At 30.1% G+C, this 18,017-nt stretch overlaps 2 protein-coding genes and 1 non-coding gene across 3 annotated transcripts; 1 reads left to right on the top strand and 2 right to left on the bottom strand.

Moving 5' to 3' along the window:
• The first annotated feature begins 3,055 nt into the window (after nt 1-3,055).
• On the top strand, nt 3,056-5,072 carry LOC112679705 (probable methyltransferase-like protein 15 homolog). Its single transcript, XM_025549597.1, has 3 exons — nt 3,056-3,215; nt 3,357-4,173; nt 4,393-5,072. The coding sequence occupies exons 2-3, from the start codon at nt 3,590-3,592 to the stop codon at nt 4,865-4,867; spliced, it is 1,059 nt and encodes a 352-aa protein (XP_025405382.1). The 5' UTR covers nt 3,056-3,215; nt 3,357-3,589; the 3' UTR covers nt 4,868-5,072.
• A 1,110-nt stretch (nt 5,073-6,182) lies between these two features.
• Nucleotides 6,183-11,499, bottom strand: LOC112679704 (C-1-tetrahydrofolate synthase, cytoplasmic). Its single transcript, XM_025549596.1, has 17 exons — nt 11,092-11,499; nt 10,799-11,023; nt 10,510-10,708; nt 10,280-10,416; nt 10,049-10,141; nt 9,832-9,973; nt 9,633-9,744; nt 9,341-9,566; nt 9,108-9,281; nt 8,481-8,617; nt 8,067-8,399; nt 7,569-7,997; nt 7,345-7,490; nt 7,031-7,284; nt 6,835-6,961; nt 6,423-6,575; nt 6,183-6,348 (listed from the first exon to the last, which is right to left on the bottom strand). Exons 2-17 carry the CDS (start codon nt 10,846-10,848, stop codon nt 6,259-6,261), a joined length of 2,802 nt encoding a protein of 933 aa, XP_025405381.1. The 5' UTR covers nt 10,849-11,023; nt 11,092-11,499; the 3' UTR covers nt 6,183-6,258.
• A 401-nt stretch (nt 11,500-11,900) lies between these two features.
• Nucleotides 11,901-12,104, bottom strand: LOC112679709. The gene has a single exon (XR_003148244.1). It is a non-coding gene; the product is annotated as a small nucleolar RNA U3 (small nucleolar RNA).
• Between the last annotated feature and the right edge of the window lie 5,913 nt (nt 12,105-18,017).

The following is an 18,017-nucleotide window of genomic DNA, read 5'->3' as shown; positions in this document are numbered from 1 at the left end:
TGAATTTTTTTTTTTTTTTGTATTTTTAAATAAGATGTTCCTAGCCTTGGCTATCTACATCTATTGATGATTACAATGATACAATTTTTAACAATTTTAACATGATAATTAATTAGAATAATAAGAATAAAATAATTAATAAGATATAATTACTAACTAATATATACTATATATGTACAATATTGAATATAATAACATAATAATAACATTGGTAGTAGCATTGATTATAGAATAGAATTCTATAATCAATGCTAATACCAAATCCTGGTCAATTATTTGCAGTCAGTACGACTACAAGTTGACGCCCAATTAATCCGAGTAAATAAACACGTATGCTGTTCAAAAAGTAATGATAATAATGATGCTGAGGAAAAATTTGTTGTAAAAGCTGCTCATAATGCATACTATGTATATTCCATTATCTTATCTATCTACATGCCGAGTTACAAGTCGATCGGTGCAGTGAGTGGACGTGTGTGATCAAGTGTGTCAATGTTTATAACGTGTGTTAGATATTCGACTACCATTTCCAGTATAGAATAGTCAGAGAAACGTAGTAACTTGAAATTTTTAGTGAAACTTGGAAAGAACCGAAAAAATGTATATGAATCATTAATTACCGTGTATGGTGTCAAATAACACACTGTCCTCCAAGGCCGAACAATCATGAGAGATTATTATAAATCGGTTTTAATCACGATATTGCGTCATTTCAACAAAAAGCGACCCCCCCCCCCTCAGATAATCCAACAGTTCAAATAGCACCTTTTATTAATGAACTCTTATGGATATTAGTTAACAATATTGGTACCTAGTACATACTACCTACAATTTATGTTTATCTAAACCATAAAATGAGTTAAAAGACTTATGTAAAATCAAACAATTAGATATGGTGCATAAAATAAATACAATAAAAATGTGAGGGGGAAGTAACATTTTTCGTAACTGTTGATTTTTCCAAGAGCAAAATAAATTATCATCATAGGCGTGTTCAGACTTTGGTGGCCGAGGGGGTACAAAAATATTTAAATTATAAGACTTATATTTTTTTTTTTTTTAGACATGAATAATAAAAATACATTTAAAACTCAAAAAAAAATACGTACATTTTACCACTATACTAAAACTAGGTAATGAGTACAGATCGTATTACTTTTTTTTATCCTGGCACGGTTTTGTTGGAGGAAAATCTCGCCGGGGGGTCAGTGGCCCACCCGGCCCCTCCCGTAAACACGCCTATGCTCATGATTATGATGCAGTAATAGATAGGCTAGGCTTACAGCCTTTGGCCGATAGATGTATCACCATTACAAGGTCTTCCTAGTCAAACTCATAAATGGATCGATCAACTGTCCTGAACTTCTATCCAAAGTAAACTTTAAAATTCCCTGTGTCCAGGTCCGTTCTTCCTATCCTTTCAGTATTCCGCTGTGTACGACAAATTATTCACGAAACAAACCACTAAATAGAATGATGCGTATTGCTAATGAGGATCCGTCTTTTAGTTTTTAAGTTTAGTTTTGTAATTCTTTTCTTTTGTCTCATTTCTTTTTCTATTTTAATTGTTACGTCTACTATTCACTTATAATATGTAAATTTTATTTTTCTGTACTTTGGGCTGCGGCCCGTATTAAAATTAAAATAAATAAAAATAAAATAAAAATATTGGACATAAATTATATATATCAGGTAATATTGAACATGGATTGTCTCATCGCTGCTTCCGTCGCACTATGCCGCCAAAAAATATTATTTAAATGTGAATTATTTTATTTATAACAATTAATTTTAATTATGAAAAACATTAACCAATGAAATATTAAGATCTGTTAAAATTGAAAAAGTTTTTATACACCCTCATTTAAGTTTCAAAACGATTTTTTACTAAAATTATTATTCTATAGCGCATGTTAGAATATAACTATCTACAAATACAACAGTGTATTTTTATTTGAAATATGGAATAAATATTGAAAATATATTTTATAATGTAAAAATTATATTTTTAAATATTTTTCAGTCACTATAAAAGAAGTATACCAAAAAAAGTTTCCTTTTGCCTGGAGACCACTGAATATATAAATTATGTCATAATTTTAAACATTATTTATGTACTAAAAAAACATAAATAAATGTTATAAAACATTATACTATAAATTGTTAATAAAAATGAATTCTTTAATAACAAAAGAAAAAAAATGAAAAGGTGTCTAGAGATTACTCATACAAGTGAAACACAAAAATATATTTAATAATAAAAAAAAAATAAATATCAATTCAAATAAATTGAAATTTAATTTATAAACATAGAGTATTAATAATTTAAATAAATATAGAAAGGTGAAAAATTGATTTAAGTAATGGAAAAATATTATTTACATAACAGAGAATATTTAATTACTTTAAGTTTAATAAGTTAACGGATTAAATATAAAAAAATTAATTTGAAGCTTAAAAAACATAAATTTAATCAATTTTGTTATAATTACAGATGTTATTCAAAATAAAAACTACGTACCGTTATTCCTAGGAGTAAGTAGATAAGTGATTGTCACTCGTAAGTTCGTTTCACTCTGGATCGGATCCTATATTTTGCTGTTTACTCTAATAAAAAGGACAAATACAATATTTCAATAATTAATTACACTTTAATAATTAACCCTTTGTTGACCTAGCATCGAATTAAGATATGTTTTAAAATTTTTTTTTCATAAAAATTTTATTTTACTAGTATTAATATATATAATGGACAGGTATTATAAAAATATCATTTATAAGAATGACTATATTTAACGAATGTGAACAGTATAAGACAAGTAATATTGAACATGTTTTATACTAATATAGTAATATTGAATATAGATTATCTATCTCATTATTGCTCCCGTTCTGAGTTACAGTACAGTATAAGGTCTATGACCAGCCCCAAAATTTCTTCTCGGAAAAAATTTAAAATACAATATTATGGTACGGTATTTACCGCTACTGAGGTATAAAAACTATCATTTATCTGAATAGATAACATTGATAATTATCAAATATATTACACAGTTTTGCGCAAACAGTATATTCTGTGATCATACTATCAATGATACATCCACATCGTTGTTAACTGTTGTAAATAAGAAGACTAGGTTTCAGATGGCCAATCTTTACAAGAACTATTTAAAACTGTTGAAACAATGGCCGTTGGATCCTAGTAAACCCGGCAGGTATTTAAAAGTACAGATTTACTAGAGTTTGAAGTCTGTTAGCCGTTCGTTTTAAAAATGAACTGTGAAATTTAGTTCATGCAACTTCTTACCTATAAGGCATACTACACTCGTTTAGTGATAAATTAATTTGTTGTTTAGGGATTTAGGTGAATATATCCGTAAAGAAGTGGGAACTGCTTTCAGCGCAGGCGATACATTTCGCGGTGACACCATAAAGTGTATGAAGAAGTACGATTCTCTCAAACGTCTGGCTGATAATCACTACTGCAATAAATATAAACGTACAATACAATCTTCTGCAACTGGGCTCACTGTTGAACATTGCACTTCAATCTTGTCTAAAGAGTCATTAGAAATTTTGAAGAACAACAATGAAGGTGTTATTAAGTCGACTTTTAACCAAATTAAGAATAAAATATTACAGGCGACAGCTAAGCAACAGGCCTCACCAGCCAGTACTTCTGGAAGAAGCAATTAATTACCTGTCTCCTCAAAAGGACCATTGCATCTTGGACATGACATTTGGTGCTGGTGGACATACAGAAAGGATTTTACAAGAAAATGATTCAACAGTTGTTTATTGTTTGGACAGAGATCCTACTGCATTTGTCATGGCAAAAAAACTTTCCGAACGTTATCCAAATAGAGTGGTACCTTTAAAAGGCAAATTTAGTGATTTGCCTATTCTTTTAAAAAATTTAGACAAAAAAATGAATAGTTTCGATGGTATTTTATTTGATTTTGGTGCATCTTCTATGCAGTTTGATACACCATCTAGAGGTTTTTCTATTAGTAAGAATGGCCCTTTGGATATGAGAATGGATCCCGAGGAACAGACTATAACAGCAGCAGACGTGTTGGCCAAAGCTGATCAATCTGATCTGTATAAAATATTTAAAGTATACGGAGAGGAAAAACAATCAAAAAAAATTGCAAATGCTGTTATTGAAGCAAGGTAAATTAACTAGTGTTATTATAGCTTGTTGCATATTTTAATTTTGATATTAATTTAGTGTTCAAGTTTTTCAATTTTAAATGTTTAAAATATCAGAAAAATGTATAATTTTTCAACTTTTCTTTTTACTTAAGTATAAAATATTTAAATGTTTATATATTTAAAATCTTTTGACATTTGTCATACACTTATAAAATCTAATTATACTTATAATTTTAGGTATTTATTTAAAGAATTTAAAACTACGCATGATTTTTGTGAATTGGTTCAAAACATATGCGGAAATGAGATGAGAAGTGATATGTTACAGAGACCAGCACATCCTGCCACCAAAGTGTTCCAAGCATTACGTATATTTGTTAACAATGAATTAAATGAGATTAACCATGGTATAGTGTTGGCAAGACATTATTTGAAACTGGGTGGGATAATGGTTACTCTTGCTTTTCATTCGCTTGAAGACACTATTGTTAAACGTCATATACAGGGAAACGTTAATGAAAACACAGCCAACACTCTACCTTTGAAGTATGTCAATCCTATGCAGATTTACGATAAAGATTTCATGGACACAATGAATCTTACTTGTTGGCATCAGATTCATAAGCATGTAATCACTCCAAGTGTTGAAGAAGTTGAAATCAATCCTAGAAGTAGATCAGCACGTCTCAGAGCAGCTATTCGAATCAAATAGATCATTTTTCTTTAGTAATTTTATAATAATATAAACTAATAAATATAATTTAGTATTTTATTTTTAAACTGTTGTATATTTTTATGCGCATTATGTAATTGTAATCAATCAGTTGTTAATAGTCAAAATTAGATTAAGGCTTAATTAATGTAATCATTAAGGAAACAGAAAATAGTAATAAATACAATGCAATCAGGTGATTCAATAGGAAAGATACACTTATATAGAAAAAGCTCTTGGACTTTTGTCCCAGCAGTTAATCTATAGAAATTCTTTACAAATCTTGCACCAATATTTTCAAAATTATTTGATTGGAACAAAAATTGAATTCAAGAAATTCCATTTATAAATAAAAATTATTTTAAACAAATTAACAAAAAAAATATTTAATTTAAAATATAGCAATCAGAAAAGATGGGGTTTTGGCATGGATGTAAAACATATGATTAAGTACGATTGGATGAAATGAAAAGAAACGTCAGACATTTTATTACTATTATTAATTATATTAAGGTAAATTTTACAGAAGAATATAACAGAGTATGAATATTGGGAAATAAAAATGCTTAAAATAATGAGTGGAATGACAAGAATAGATAGAATAATGAACAAATATGTGAGAGGTAGTATTGATGAAGCGCCTTTAGTAAACAAGATGAGACAGAAGACTAAGATGGATTGTGTATGTGATGAGATGAGAGGAAATAAATGCAGTAAAAGTTGTTATGAAAAGGAACGTTGAAGGAAAAAGAGGAAGAGGTAGACTAAAAATGAGATGATTGAATACAATTGAGAATACAAGGGCTGTTGGTGTGCGTAGGGAGTATAGAAAAACAAGACGAGTAGAAGATTAAGACAAGGGTGTCCACCTCAAATAGTTGCGAGAAAAAAAAGAAATTATAGCAATCAGAAAAATAACTTATCCTTGATCATAACAAGAAATTAATGAATTTAAATACTGATCACATCAAATTCATAAGGGTTTTTTGTAAGATTAATGAGTTTATGTACATCTAAAAAAGGCCATACTTCAAATAAGATAGGCAAGCAATGAATAAACAGTTTAAATTTATACATAATATGTAAAATGTATGAAACATTATATTTTTAATTGAATAATAAATCAGGTGTTATAAAAATAACATTTAGATAAAATATGGAAAATTCTATACCTAATATATTCAATATGAAGTACAAAAAATTAAAACAACAGCATTTTATGAAAAATTCAACCAATGCAGTATACTAAATACATCATAGCATATGCATACAATTTAAATTCCTAAATAATATAAAAGAAATGGTAAACATATGATGATTATTAAAACTTATTTTTTTTAATATTTTTATGGCACAAATTCATTTTTATTGCTTTTTTTTTTTATAGAAGACTAAAACAGGCCGACAATTTCACCAGTTTCAATGTTCAAGTCTATATCGTAAATACTTGGACGAGTTGACAATCCAGGCATCTTAGATATCTAAATTTTATAAAAAATACATATATTAATATTTAATATCATTAATTTTCCCTTGGTTTATAATTTATAATTACTTCTCCAGCTATTGCAACGATAAATCCAGCGCCAGCAGATACATAAATATCCATTATGGGAAGTGTGAAGTCTGTAGGAACCCCTTTTAAGTTAGGATTTCCGCTCAATGACACTGCTGTCTTGGCCATGCAAACTGGTAACTTCCCATAACCCTATAAATTTCATAAAGAAATTATTCATACAAAATGTATTGATTACATATTATTTTTTTTTCATTATTCACAACAAAAAATCAAATACATAAATTATCAATAGATTTAAGGTGTAAAATATTTATTAATAAAGTAATTATTTACTATTAGAGATAACTTTTAAATCAGTATTTTGAATTTTAGGAACAATTAGATTGTTTTTTTTAAGTTAAGAATCAAAAATGTAATATTATATACAATGAATATGAAGTATTTTTACCTTTGATTCATAATTGCTTAATTTGTTCAATATTTTTTCATTAAATTCAACAGATTTGGCACCATACATTTCTTTTGCAATAGTTTCAATCTTAAGCTGCAATGGCATATTCAAATCATACAAAAACCTAAAAAAAAAAAAAAAAATTTACATAAGAAACATTTTACTAGACACCAAACACTATAATTTATATTACTTGAATTTATTGGGTAATTGACTTGCTTTAATGACAGCTTCTGCTAATTTGATTGCTCCTAACCCACCGTTTTCCCAGTGAGTGCTCACAATTGCATCCATTGCACCAGCCTGGAGACTTGCATCTTTAACAATAGCCCATTCATTCTCAGTATCTGTATTCATAGCATTTATTGCCACAACTATAGGAACACCATATTTGACACCATTACTAACATGTTTTTTCAAGTTTGCTACACCCTTGCGCAATGCTTCCTACAATAAAAATAAATTAGTAAAACTTTTTTAAAAAAATTCATAATTTAACTCAATTACTTCATTTTCTTCTGGTGTTACTGACTTACTGGGACTGATAGCTCCACCACCATGCATTCTTAAGGCCCTAATAGTGCACACTAGTACTATAGCATTTGGCACAAGACCAGAATATCTACATTTAATATTGAAGAACTTCTCCATTCCTACCAAAATTTCATGAATTATAATGATTTCTTACAAATAACAGTATATTGCGCTTGTTAATTTTATAATAAGTTTACCAATATCTGATCCAAAACCTGCTTCAGTTACAACGTAGCCATCAGGGCCGACTAATTTAGAAGCTAACAAATCTGCCAAAATGGAAGATGCCCCATGAGCTATGTTTGCAAATGGACCAGCGTGCACCAAAACAGGTGTTCCCTCAAGGGTTTGCATCAATGTAGGATCAATAGCATCCTTCAAAAGCACAGCCATTGCGCCAGTCATACCCAAGTCATCTGCAGTAACATCATTACCTTTTCTATCTTGTGCAACAACAATATTAGATAGTCTTTCTTTTAAATTTTTAGCATCTTTTGCTAATGCCAGGATGGCCATAATTTCACTAGCCACAGATATATCAAAACAAGTTTCTCGAGTATGATTTTTCTCTGTTGGCGACTGTCCAATTGTAATTTTGCGCAAGAAACGATCATTTGTGTCCATTACTAAACTTAAAATATACTAGTTTAAATCAATCTTAATTATTAAAATAATTAAATTAAATTTTTATGTACCTCTATTCCAGGATATAGTGTCCGGATCAATATTGAGCCTAGCAAAAGAACTAATCTCTTCAGCAGTCAAAGATGACGGATCAGTTTTATCAATGCCAAGCTTTTTCAATCTGTTGATTTGTATGGGTGAAAATTGCCGTACACCTTTTATGGTTGGTACAAGACGATCATACAAGGCTTGATCTTTCTGAGTAGCTTCATGGAACATACGAGCATCAATCTGCGCAGCCATTAAATTGTTTGCAGCCGTAACAGCATGTATATCCCCAGTTAAATGAAGGTTAAATTCTTCCATTGGTATTACTTGAGAGTATCCACCACCAGCAGCACCCCCTGGATAATTCAATATTTCAATAGCAACATTTAATATCAGGAAATATCAAACTAAACAATAATATATACAAGAGTACAAACCTTTAATACCAAATGTTGGTCCTTGCGAAGGTTGTCTTAAACACGCAAAAGTATTTTTCTTAGTGTGTGCTGCTAATGCTTGAACAAGTCCAACTGTGGTAGTACTCTTGCCTTCACCAAAGGAAGTTGGAGTAATACTAAAATAAAATAACATTAAAAAGCTGCTTTAATTTAATTGCTCCAAATATATATTTTCTTCTGAATAATTAAATAGAATTATAAATATTATTATCAATATGTATACAAAAGTAATACCATGAGTATAAAAATCAATTTATTTATGGTAAAAAAACAAAAAAATATGATTGTTATATAAAATTCATTTATTTTTATTTTTACATTCAATTGCAAACTATTAATTGCAATAATAATAATATAGTAATTACAGTGAAAATATTTTGAATTTCTCTAAAGAATATTTTTGATTATTATTTATTTAACAGAATATTTCTAATTTATAAAAATAATTATAATATCACTTTACGTTTAAAAATAATAACAAAATTAATATGAAGTAATAATGTAAAATTTAAGATAATAAAGAAATTATGAAAACTATTTCTCCTAAATTAATTTTTTAACTATGGGAGTGATAAACTCCTAGTAACAAGTATTACACATACATACCCAGTTACAACAATATATTTTCCATTATTTATGTCTTTTAGGCGGTTTATAACGGATATACTGATTTTTGCTTTTTTGTTGCCATACAAAAACACCTCAGACTTTTTCAAACCTATTTCATTAGCTAACTGCATTATATCTTTTGGTTCTTGACTTCTAGCAATATTAATATCACTAAAAACATAAAAATACTTAGAATAGTACTTTTTTTTAATATTTTATTTAAAATTTACTTAGGCACGGGTTTTTGAAATTTTAATGGGAGTACACTTAAATTCCATTGGCTTCTATAGATATTTTCTACAACTTTAGTAGCTGCTTGAATAGTATTTGATAATAACATTGCAACAGTCATAGGTCCTACACCACCAGGCACTGGTGTTATAGCCGAAGCTATCTGAGAAGCTGATTCATAGTGAACATCTCCCACCAAACGATAACCAGACTTCTTTGAAGAGTCTTAAAAAAAGTTAAAAAAATTAACAAATTATATGATATTGAATTTAACAAGCAATTTATATATACCGGGAAGAGAATTGATGCCACAGTCTATTACTACTGCTCCTGGTTTTATCCATGACCCATGAACAAACTCTGCTTTACCAATTGCCACCACTAAAATATCTGCTTTGGCTACCTGAATATATTTAATATTTTTATTTCAATATATTAATACCAACACTAATATGATTAAATTAACAATTCTAAGAATTTTTAAACATACTTCTTTTTCAATGTCCTTAGTTCTGGAATGACAAATTGTTACGGTTGCATTGTGCCATAGGAGTAAGCTTGCAACGGGAGCACCAACTATTTTACTGCGTCCTAATACCACAGCTTTTGTTCCAGCAATTTCAATACCACTTCTGTGATTATGATTAAAACATGTTTAAATAATCTAAAAGGAAAAATATAAATTTTACAATTAAAATATGAGTTACCTTTTAATTAATTGAATAACACCATTAGGAGTACAAGGTATCAGTCCAGTTAAATCACCAATGGCCACTTTACCTTCATTTATAATGTTCAAGCTACATGGGCAAACAGGAAATATAAATATTAAAATTAAGATTAAAAATATATTTCAGATAATATAAAGACTTCTAATACAAGTTCACATTGTATATAAATATATATATATATATATATATATATATTTATATATTTACCCATCAACATCTTTTTCGGGAGAAACTGTATTAGTGATCAGATGCGAATCAATTTTTTGAATACAGTCCAGCGGCATTTGAACAATAATACCATGTACAGATGGATCATTGTTATATTTGTTAATTTCTGATAATAACTAAAAATAGAAAATATGATACAGATAATAAAAAATACTAACTCATTGTAATCATACACTAGACACATTACAAAATTAAACAAAAATGCACACCACATTCTGAGTGATAGTATTGGGGTACTGCACATGAGTTGCATCAACACCAACTTCATCGGCAGACTTGATTTTCTGCTTGATGTAGACATTGGAATCGTTGCGATCTCCGACTTGAATTATCACAAGGCGTGGTTTAAATCCATTGAAACGTTCGGCGAGCAGAGCAGTCTGCTGTCTTAAGTCGTTTTTCGTCTCCCTTAAGTGCGAAACAAATACAACGGTTTAAATAATTGTAAAAGAAAAAAACGGCAAGTTAGATAAAAAAATAAAAATCTCATTCGAATACTTAGAAAGTTCGGTGCCAGACAGCACTCTCGCGGAGACTTCGGCCGACATGATGGTATCTAGGACAGGACAGCGGAACAAATGAACTTAAAGCGTCCGCAAGGGTAAATCATAAATCGATGCCTAACGAGCACACGTTTGGAAATAGTTAACCCGGAATTACCATGAACCTGTTGCACAATCCGGTGTCCGTTATCAACAAGTCGTTATCTCGTGCCGGCTGCTGCTAATTATAATACATAATAATAATATTCTGCACCGTAAATGATATTTGAAATATAATTTTTTAATTACCATCCACGTTGTCGAGTGGCCACACGAGTATAGATATCATCGTTATGTTTGATAAATTAACACTCTGTTGTAGATAGATAGGACTAATCTCTAAAGTGTATATTCACTATACCGGATTGCGACTGTTTTGTGATTTGCAATGCAATTATTTCTCTTACACAATATATTGGCTCACTGGCATAGAACATTAGGTGTATAATAATTGTATTCCTTGATGCTGAGTTGCTACTGTCAAAATGCACGTTTTCATCAGTACGCTGCAATAAATAATATGGTTCTTATTCTTAGGTTAGGTTAATAATCATGATTTATTGTGCCAATCTCGCCTCCCGTACACAAAATTGTTTTCGTTCAGAGCACATACTGAGTGAAGACTTGAAAAATAAATTTCATTCGCTTTACATTTCATAAATGGGAATGAGTATATATATAAAACGTATGAGACGATCGACCACGGATATAAATAATAAGTAATAAAGAAATGTAATACAGTATGACCTTGCTTAGACAGAATCTCTTTAGATATAACTATTCGTCCAATTGGGATTTCCGTTTAAATGGAAGTTTACAAAAAAAAAAAAAAACATTAAAAGTTGTTTTTCACCAAACACTTAGATTTGCTTTTTCATTTCAATGAAATTTTTAACAAACATGTTTGTTTTACTTGTGATTTGTAATTTATCTGATGTTAAATAAATTTATTTGTCACTAAATACGAGAGAGTTTTGCTTCTGTATACGGACAAGTTTGTTCAACATTTAATATAGGAAGTTAGTTACTAGATTAATTAAAAGATTTTAATAAAGTGAACCACTCAGACAGTCCATCTACCTTCCGCCCAGGGCGGTTGCGATCATCGTCGCTAAGTGATCATTACTGCGAACAGCAGATCACTAGCAGTCTCACGCTCTGGTAAATGGACGAGTCTCATCATCATGGCCAATGACGACTCCAGATTTGCACCTGGAGGGGACGATGCATACTACAGAAATGATCCTGTGAAGTATGATCTTAAAGTTTACAGTGCAACAGGGCAGTACTTATACAGTACGCCGGGAGCTTGACCCTGACTTTTTGGTCGGTCGGCACGCCGCTTTCCGATGGATTTAAAACGCATACAGACCGCAATCGGAAGACCGTTGGACACGGGGGCGTTCATTACATGACCGGTACCGCGACAAAACCCCGATAAATCCGTTTCGGGTTCGCGAATAAAGTTGGACGATGTGTAGAACATTGCGTGTAAACGAGCTTCCCGGAACGGTGCTACCTAACGCCGTTTGTTTGCACTAAAAACACCGTTGTTGTTGTAGTCGTCAACAGATGCTATCTTCGGCAGATGGCGCTGCTGCCGCGACCGTTCAACACGGAAAACGCGTTCGGCGAAACCTTTGCTGTTTCGTCCGTACGCGGTTTTCGCGTGTGACTTGTGTCACGATTTTAATTTCAATCGGATTTGATGTCGATCGCGGTGATTGCCGGACGGATGACGACACCGAGAAGATGGAACTTGAAACATTTTGAAAACAGCCAAGAGGAAAACCGAGAGCGTGACGTGCGAAACACTACTGTTCGACAAACGTTAGGAAATGTTTTTTTGAAATGCTAAACCACGGTGGGTACGGTGGCGATTCGATAGCATTTCTCTATTCCTATGGTCGCATTCCCATGATCACTGTAACATTTCGTCCACGTTCCCCGTGGAATTATTATACTCGCACAATATTGCAAACAGGCGGATATTTGGTCACATCCATGGCGTAACATTTTTGTCTTATCCATTAGCGTAAACAGACATTTTTAGACGCCTCTAAATAGCGGATACTCCTATTTTATTTTAATTGAGGCATCAAATATATACAGGTAATAAGAACATAAAAATATAAAATACTGAATAGCTACTCATTTTATTTTTATTTTTATTTTAATTGTATAAATCTATTCCTTTATTTTTCTTTTATTACCCACAAAATATGGTAATCCCCAATAACGATGGTCCGTAAATATTTCAGACCATTCTCGCATACCAATAAAATAAAATAAAATTATAAATATCAAATATTAAAATACACAATTTACTTTGAAGTCTGTTGTGGTTTGATTACGTTCAGAGAGGCTTAAGCCCCCCCCCCCCCCATATATACCTATGACATACGCAGACTTGTAGTTCAGGGAGTGCCTACAATACTTTTGAGCCCTTTTTTAAACGTGTAAGGATATTTAACAAATTATCGTATATAAATAATTAAATAAACATAACTGAAATTCATTATTTAACATTGTGATGAATTAGTCTCAATGAATTCGTTTTCCTTGAATCTCTGTATACTTTTCTCAGGCAGCTTCAATTATTTATGATTCATGCTTTCCTATTTTTGTATTCAATCTTGTAATAGTTGTGTTATCGTTATAAGTTTTAACACGAAAATTTAGAAAAAATGTTCTATTAGGTACTAATCATAATTTGTTCTCTACCAAATATTTTATAATTAATTACATTTAATTTGAGTAACATCAGTTAAAATACGGGCCCCTTAATTACAGACTTAAATTCAAAGGTCCCATTAATAACATGTCAGAAGATGTTCGCACACCTATGATTGCAAACAAAATCCATGTACTTACACGATATTCGTAAATGAATAGCATTTAAATTGAAGTCAATATTTTTATATAATTTATGTACAAGAAGAACAACTATGTTTCAATGGCAATATTATTCCCTACGCTTCCTAGTGGTTTTATTTCACTCGTTTTGTCATATTTTTCTACTTTTTATTACTTGTTACACGTAAAATTATTATAAAACATTAAAGGCTTGGCACACAGAACGCGGTCTGTCGCGGCGGTCAGCGATATTTGCCCGCGACGCAGACGATAGTTGTACAAAATTATAAAATATCGGGCGGCCAGTTTCGATTATATGGCGGAAGAAACTTAAAAATTAATAATACTTGTTTAGGAAATACATACATATATTTGTATACTGAACATTTTGAAATATTTAGTTTTAGTATAATAAACACTAATATTAATTGTACTAGGTTATGTAATTCCTCGAAACACTCGTGACATGCGAAAATATTGAAAAAACGATAAAGATTGAAGTTCAGAGTCGATGGTATTGGCCAATTCTCTTTTCGTATTTATTTCATGCACCCAGATTCGTATGTTCTTTTTATTTTTAAGCACAAGTAATAAAAGAAGTAGTTCCTCATCAGAACTTGACATGTTATAACATACAGTGACGGTAGGAAAAAATAAAATACAGATTATAACATGAAAATAAAAAAATAAAAACAGGTGGATAACGTGGATAAGAATTGTAAGCTAGATTAAAATTTACTCAACGAAAATGAAACTTTCTCTAGGCCGCTCAATAACGGCGTATTTTTGGTAGGAAGGCGTTCCTGGGTCTCAACCCTCCATCCCCAGAAGAAAAAGAAGGTTCAGGAGTTATAAATGACTTGCTAAGAAGGTACAGAGAAAGATAACATTAATTTATTTCATGTTGTTTGAATACAAATTACTTGAGCTCAACTATAGTTCTATGGCTGACCGTTAGGTGATTTTTGTTCGCGTCGTCGCCATTCGACGACGACATGATATTTTACCCTTTGAAGAGGAAATATTATTCTGTATGGATTACTCAGAGAGTGAATTGATTTTATAAAAATATCGGTATTTTAACATTTTAGATAATTGCAGTAGCAACTCGTGAGGTTCACACAAGGTGGTGCACAGATAATTTGTAAGATACCTATGCAGATGGGTAAAAAAAAATATTAATTTGATTAAAGGTTTGGTGTACATATAAAGTACATGTCAACATATAGTTTCCCTAATCAAGTTCCCTAAGATTTTCGTCACAGTAGAATAAAAATAAATTGGAAAAAAATTACTTATTATGGTATGAGACGTAAACACAAAATCTTGGTTCCACGATCGACGCGATACGCGGGACGATAAAAAAATTAGTCCGGTGCACACATCGATTATGCTCCAAACGACCATGTATTACTAACCCACTTGCCTACATATTTAGCTAACTTTTGTATGGCCGTCCGGAGAACAACAAACGTGCGCTCCGTTATTATTTAGTCGCCAATAAACACACTTCCCAAGACGAAAAGCTGGGAAAACTTTTCTTTTTTTTTTAACATACATAATAACCGATTATAATTTACTACATGAATCATATAATTTTTTTGAGAGGTTCACGTGCTCCTTAGCACGAGCCGCCATTGGATTTTTGTGTTATAATAGATTGACAATTGACGTACCAGGTTTTTTTTTACCAAAGTAGTGAGAACGTCAATTGACGTTAATGAATATTCTCTCTTTATAAATTAGTTTTAGTATTTAATTAATTCGACTAAGAAAAAAAAATAACGCTTTAAAAAAAAAGTTATAAACTTAAATCAATCTTATTCGATATGAACAACAAAAACATGATTATATATTACAGTATAGGCAATAAAAATACGAATTACGAAAACCATAAATTAATTTTTATTTTAAAATGAAAGAAACATTGTAAATTGATTACATTTTTTTTGTACAAATCGTGTAATATAATATTTTACTTATCCTTTTGGTTTTTTTCTATACCATTGATTTTAGAATGTATATTACAGAATAGATATATTTTAAAATCAATATCTATATCAGTGGTTTTCAACCTATGCGTCGCGGTTCCCAGAGGTGTCGCCGGTTATTATCAAGGGAGCCGCGTTCCCAATATAAATTAAAAATAAAATTTCCGCGCACCAGTACATATTACATATTGCGTGTGTGAGACAGATCGGCCGTCAATAATCGTGTTTGCGATATCGAGTAATATAGCATATTAAGTAAAATATTACTTTGGTTCTTTGTTAGGACTTTGATTCCATTTGCTTCTTCATTCTTATGTGAAACGGGTTTTTCGGCCTTAGCAGTTATCAAAAGTAAATACAGAGCAAAACTAAATACCGAAAAGGAAATGAGAATCGCACTATCAAAATTTACCCCACGATTTGATGATATAATGCAACAAAATAAGCACAGACATCCTATTAAAAATTAATATTATTATTAATGTATTAATTTTTTAATTGTATGTAAAAAATAAATCTTAAAAAAATGTTTCCTATTATTAATACCTAATTACATGTTTATCATTAAATAAAGTTAGATTAACCCTTCACTGCATGTACGTGCACTGATGCATGTCATAATAAAACCGTTTTGGTTATTATGTTTCAACTGAAAAAGATCAGAACAATTTTGATAACAATTTGATATTATTTAATATTAACGATGAGAACATTTTTTTTCATAATAGATGGCGTTACACATTATATAATTACATATTAAAGTCTTGGTATTACGATGACAGCAAAACTGATTATGGGAGGATGTTTGAACAGCTATATGAACGCTAAATAGGTGTACTATACTAATAGAAAAAATATCGGTACACGGGGAAACATATTTATTTTTAGAATTTTGATAAATTAGGGAATAATATTTGATAGATTATTTTGTACACATGTTTTACCTAGCAATGCATGAGTGCCCTTCCATGCATTATTGGCAAGTAATTATCTAATATATAGTTTATTATTTATAAGCGACTATCACGCGTACTCTACTAATTGCCGCGTGCAGAACGTGTAACGAACAGTGCAAGTAATCGATTCGTTTTAAGTATAACATTGATTATTATATTTTAAATAAACATTATTCGTTTAATTGTAATAGCTCGTAATATGAAACCTCATGAAATTGAGTAAATTCTTGAAATTCCGATAGACAAATCCGTATGGATGGTTACCAATATTGGCCACAGTTCGAAAAAAAGAGAAGAGTTTGCAGATATCCAGGATGTAAATACCAGTATTTTGCCATGTGCTCCAATTGTACTTTATATTTGTGTTGTAACACAGAAAGAAATTGTTTTATGAAATTTCACAATAATTAACATTAACATTTATATTCTATGCATTTATTTACCTACTACCTAAAATTTAATTTTCTATTACTCGGGTCTTTTTATTTTGTTTATTGTTTAGAGTTGCATTAATAATTGCATAACATTGTTATATGTTTCATTGATTTTCTAATATATATATACCTATACGATATAGAATTTTTAATAACAAGTTGCATGGAAGTGCACTGGTGCATTTCATAAAAAACTGACATAATCTTTACATAGGAGACAAAAATTGAATTTTTTACCATTTTCTATAATATCTACTGGGTATTTTACATATAAAACATTTTTTTCGAATAAAAAAAAAAAATCATGCAGTGAAGGGTTAAAATTATTATAAATAATGTAAATTTGTTTATTTTAAATGTTCGTATGGGAGCCGTATATTTTATTTCAAAATCAAAAGGAGCCATGGACCCAAAAAGGTTGACAACCACTGATCTATATGGTTGTATATAGTATATTACATCGATATGGTGTTGTACATATATCAAATTGTACAAAACGATAGCTTATTAAAGTAAGTTCATGGGAAGTTGTAACAAAAAATAAATAATGTTGAAGTAAAAAATTTTAATTGAATATATTATTTGATTAATTATTAATTGTGCTAAGATATAAAAAATTATTATTCTTTAACATGTATGTAACACCTTAGCAGTCTCTTCGTAAAAAATGTGGACTTTTTAAATTGAACCTTTCAAAGGTAAAAATAAATTTAATATAATAATAGTAATAATAATAATATAAACATTAAACATAAATGTCTTATGCATTTAAAAATTGGTAATCCAAGGATTTTTAAATTGAACATTTCAAAGTAAAAATAAATTTAATACAATAATAATAATAATAATAATAATAATAATATAAACATTAAACATAAATGTCTTAAAAATATAAAACTTTAAATTATGTAGTTCATGAAAGTCTTAAATTAAAATTA

The sequence above is a fragment of the Sipha flava genome, unplaced genomic scaffold (genome assembly GCF_003268045.1).
Source record: "Sipha flava isolate LNK unplaced genomic scaffold, YSA_version1 166_pilon_pilon, whole genome shotgun sequence".
In the NCBI taxonomy this organism is placed as follows: Eukaryota; Metazoa; Arthropoda; class Insecta; order Hemiptera; family Aphididae; genus Sipha; species Sipha flava.
This window is presented reverse-complemented; position numbering and strand designations above follow the sequence as displayed.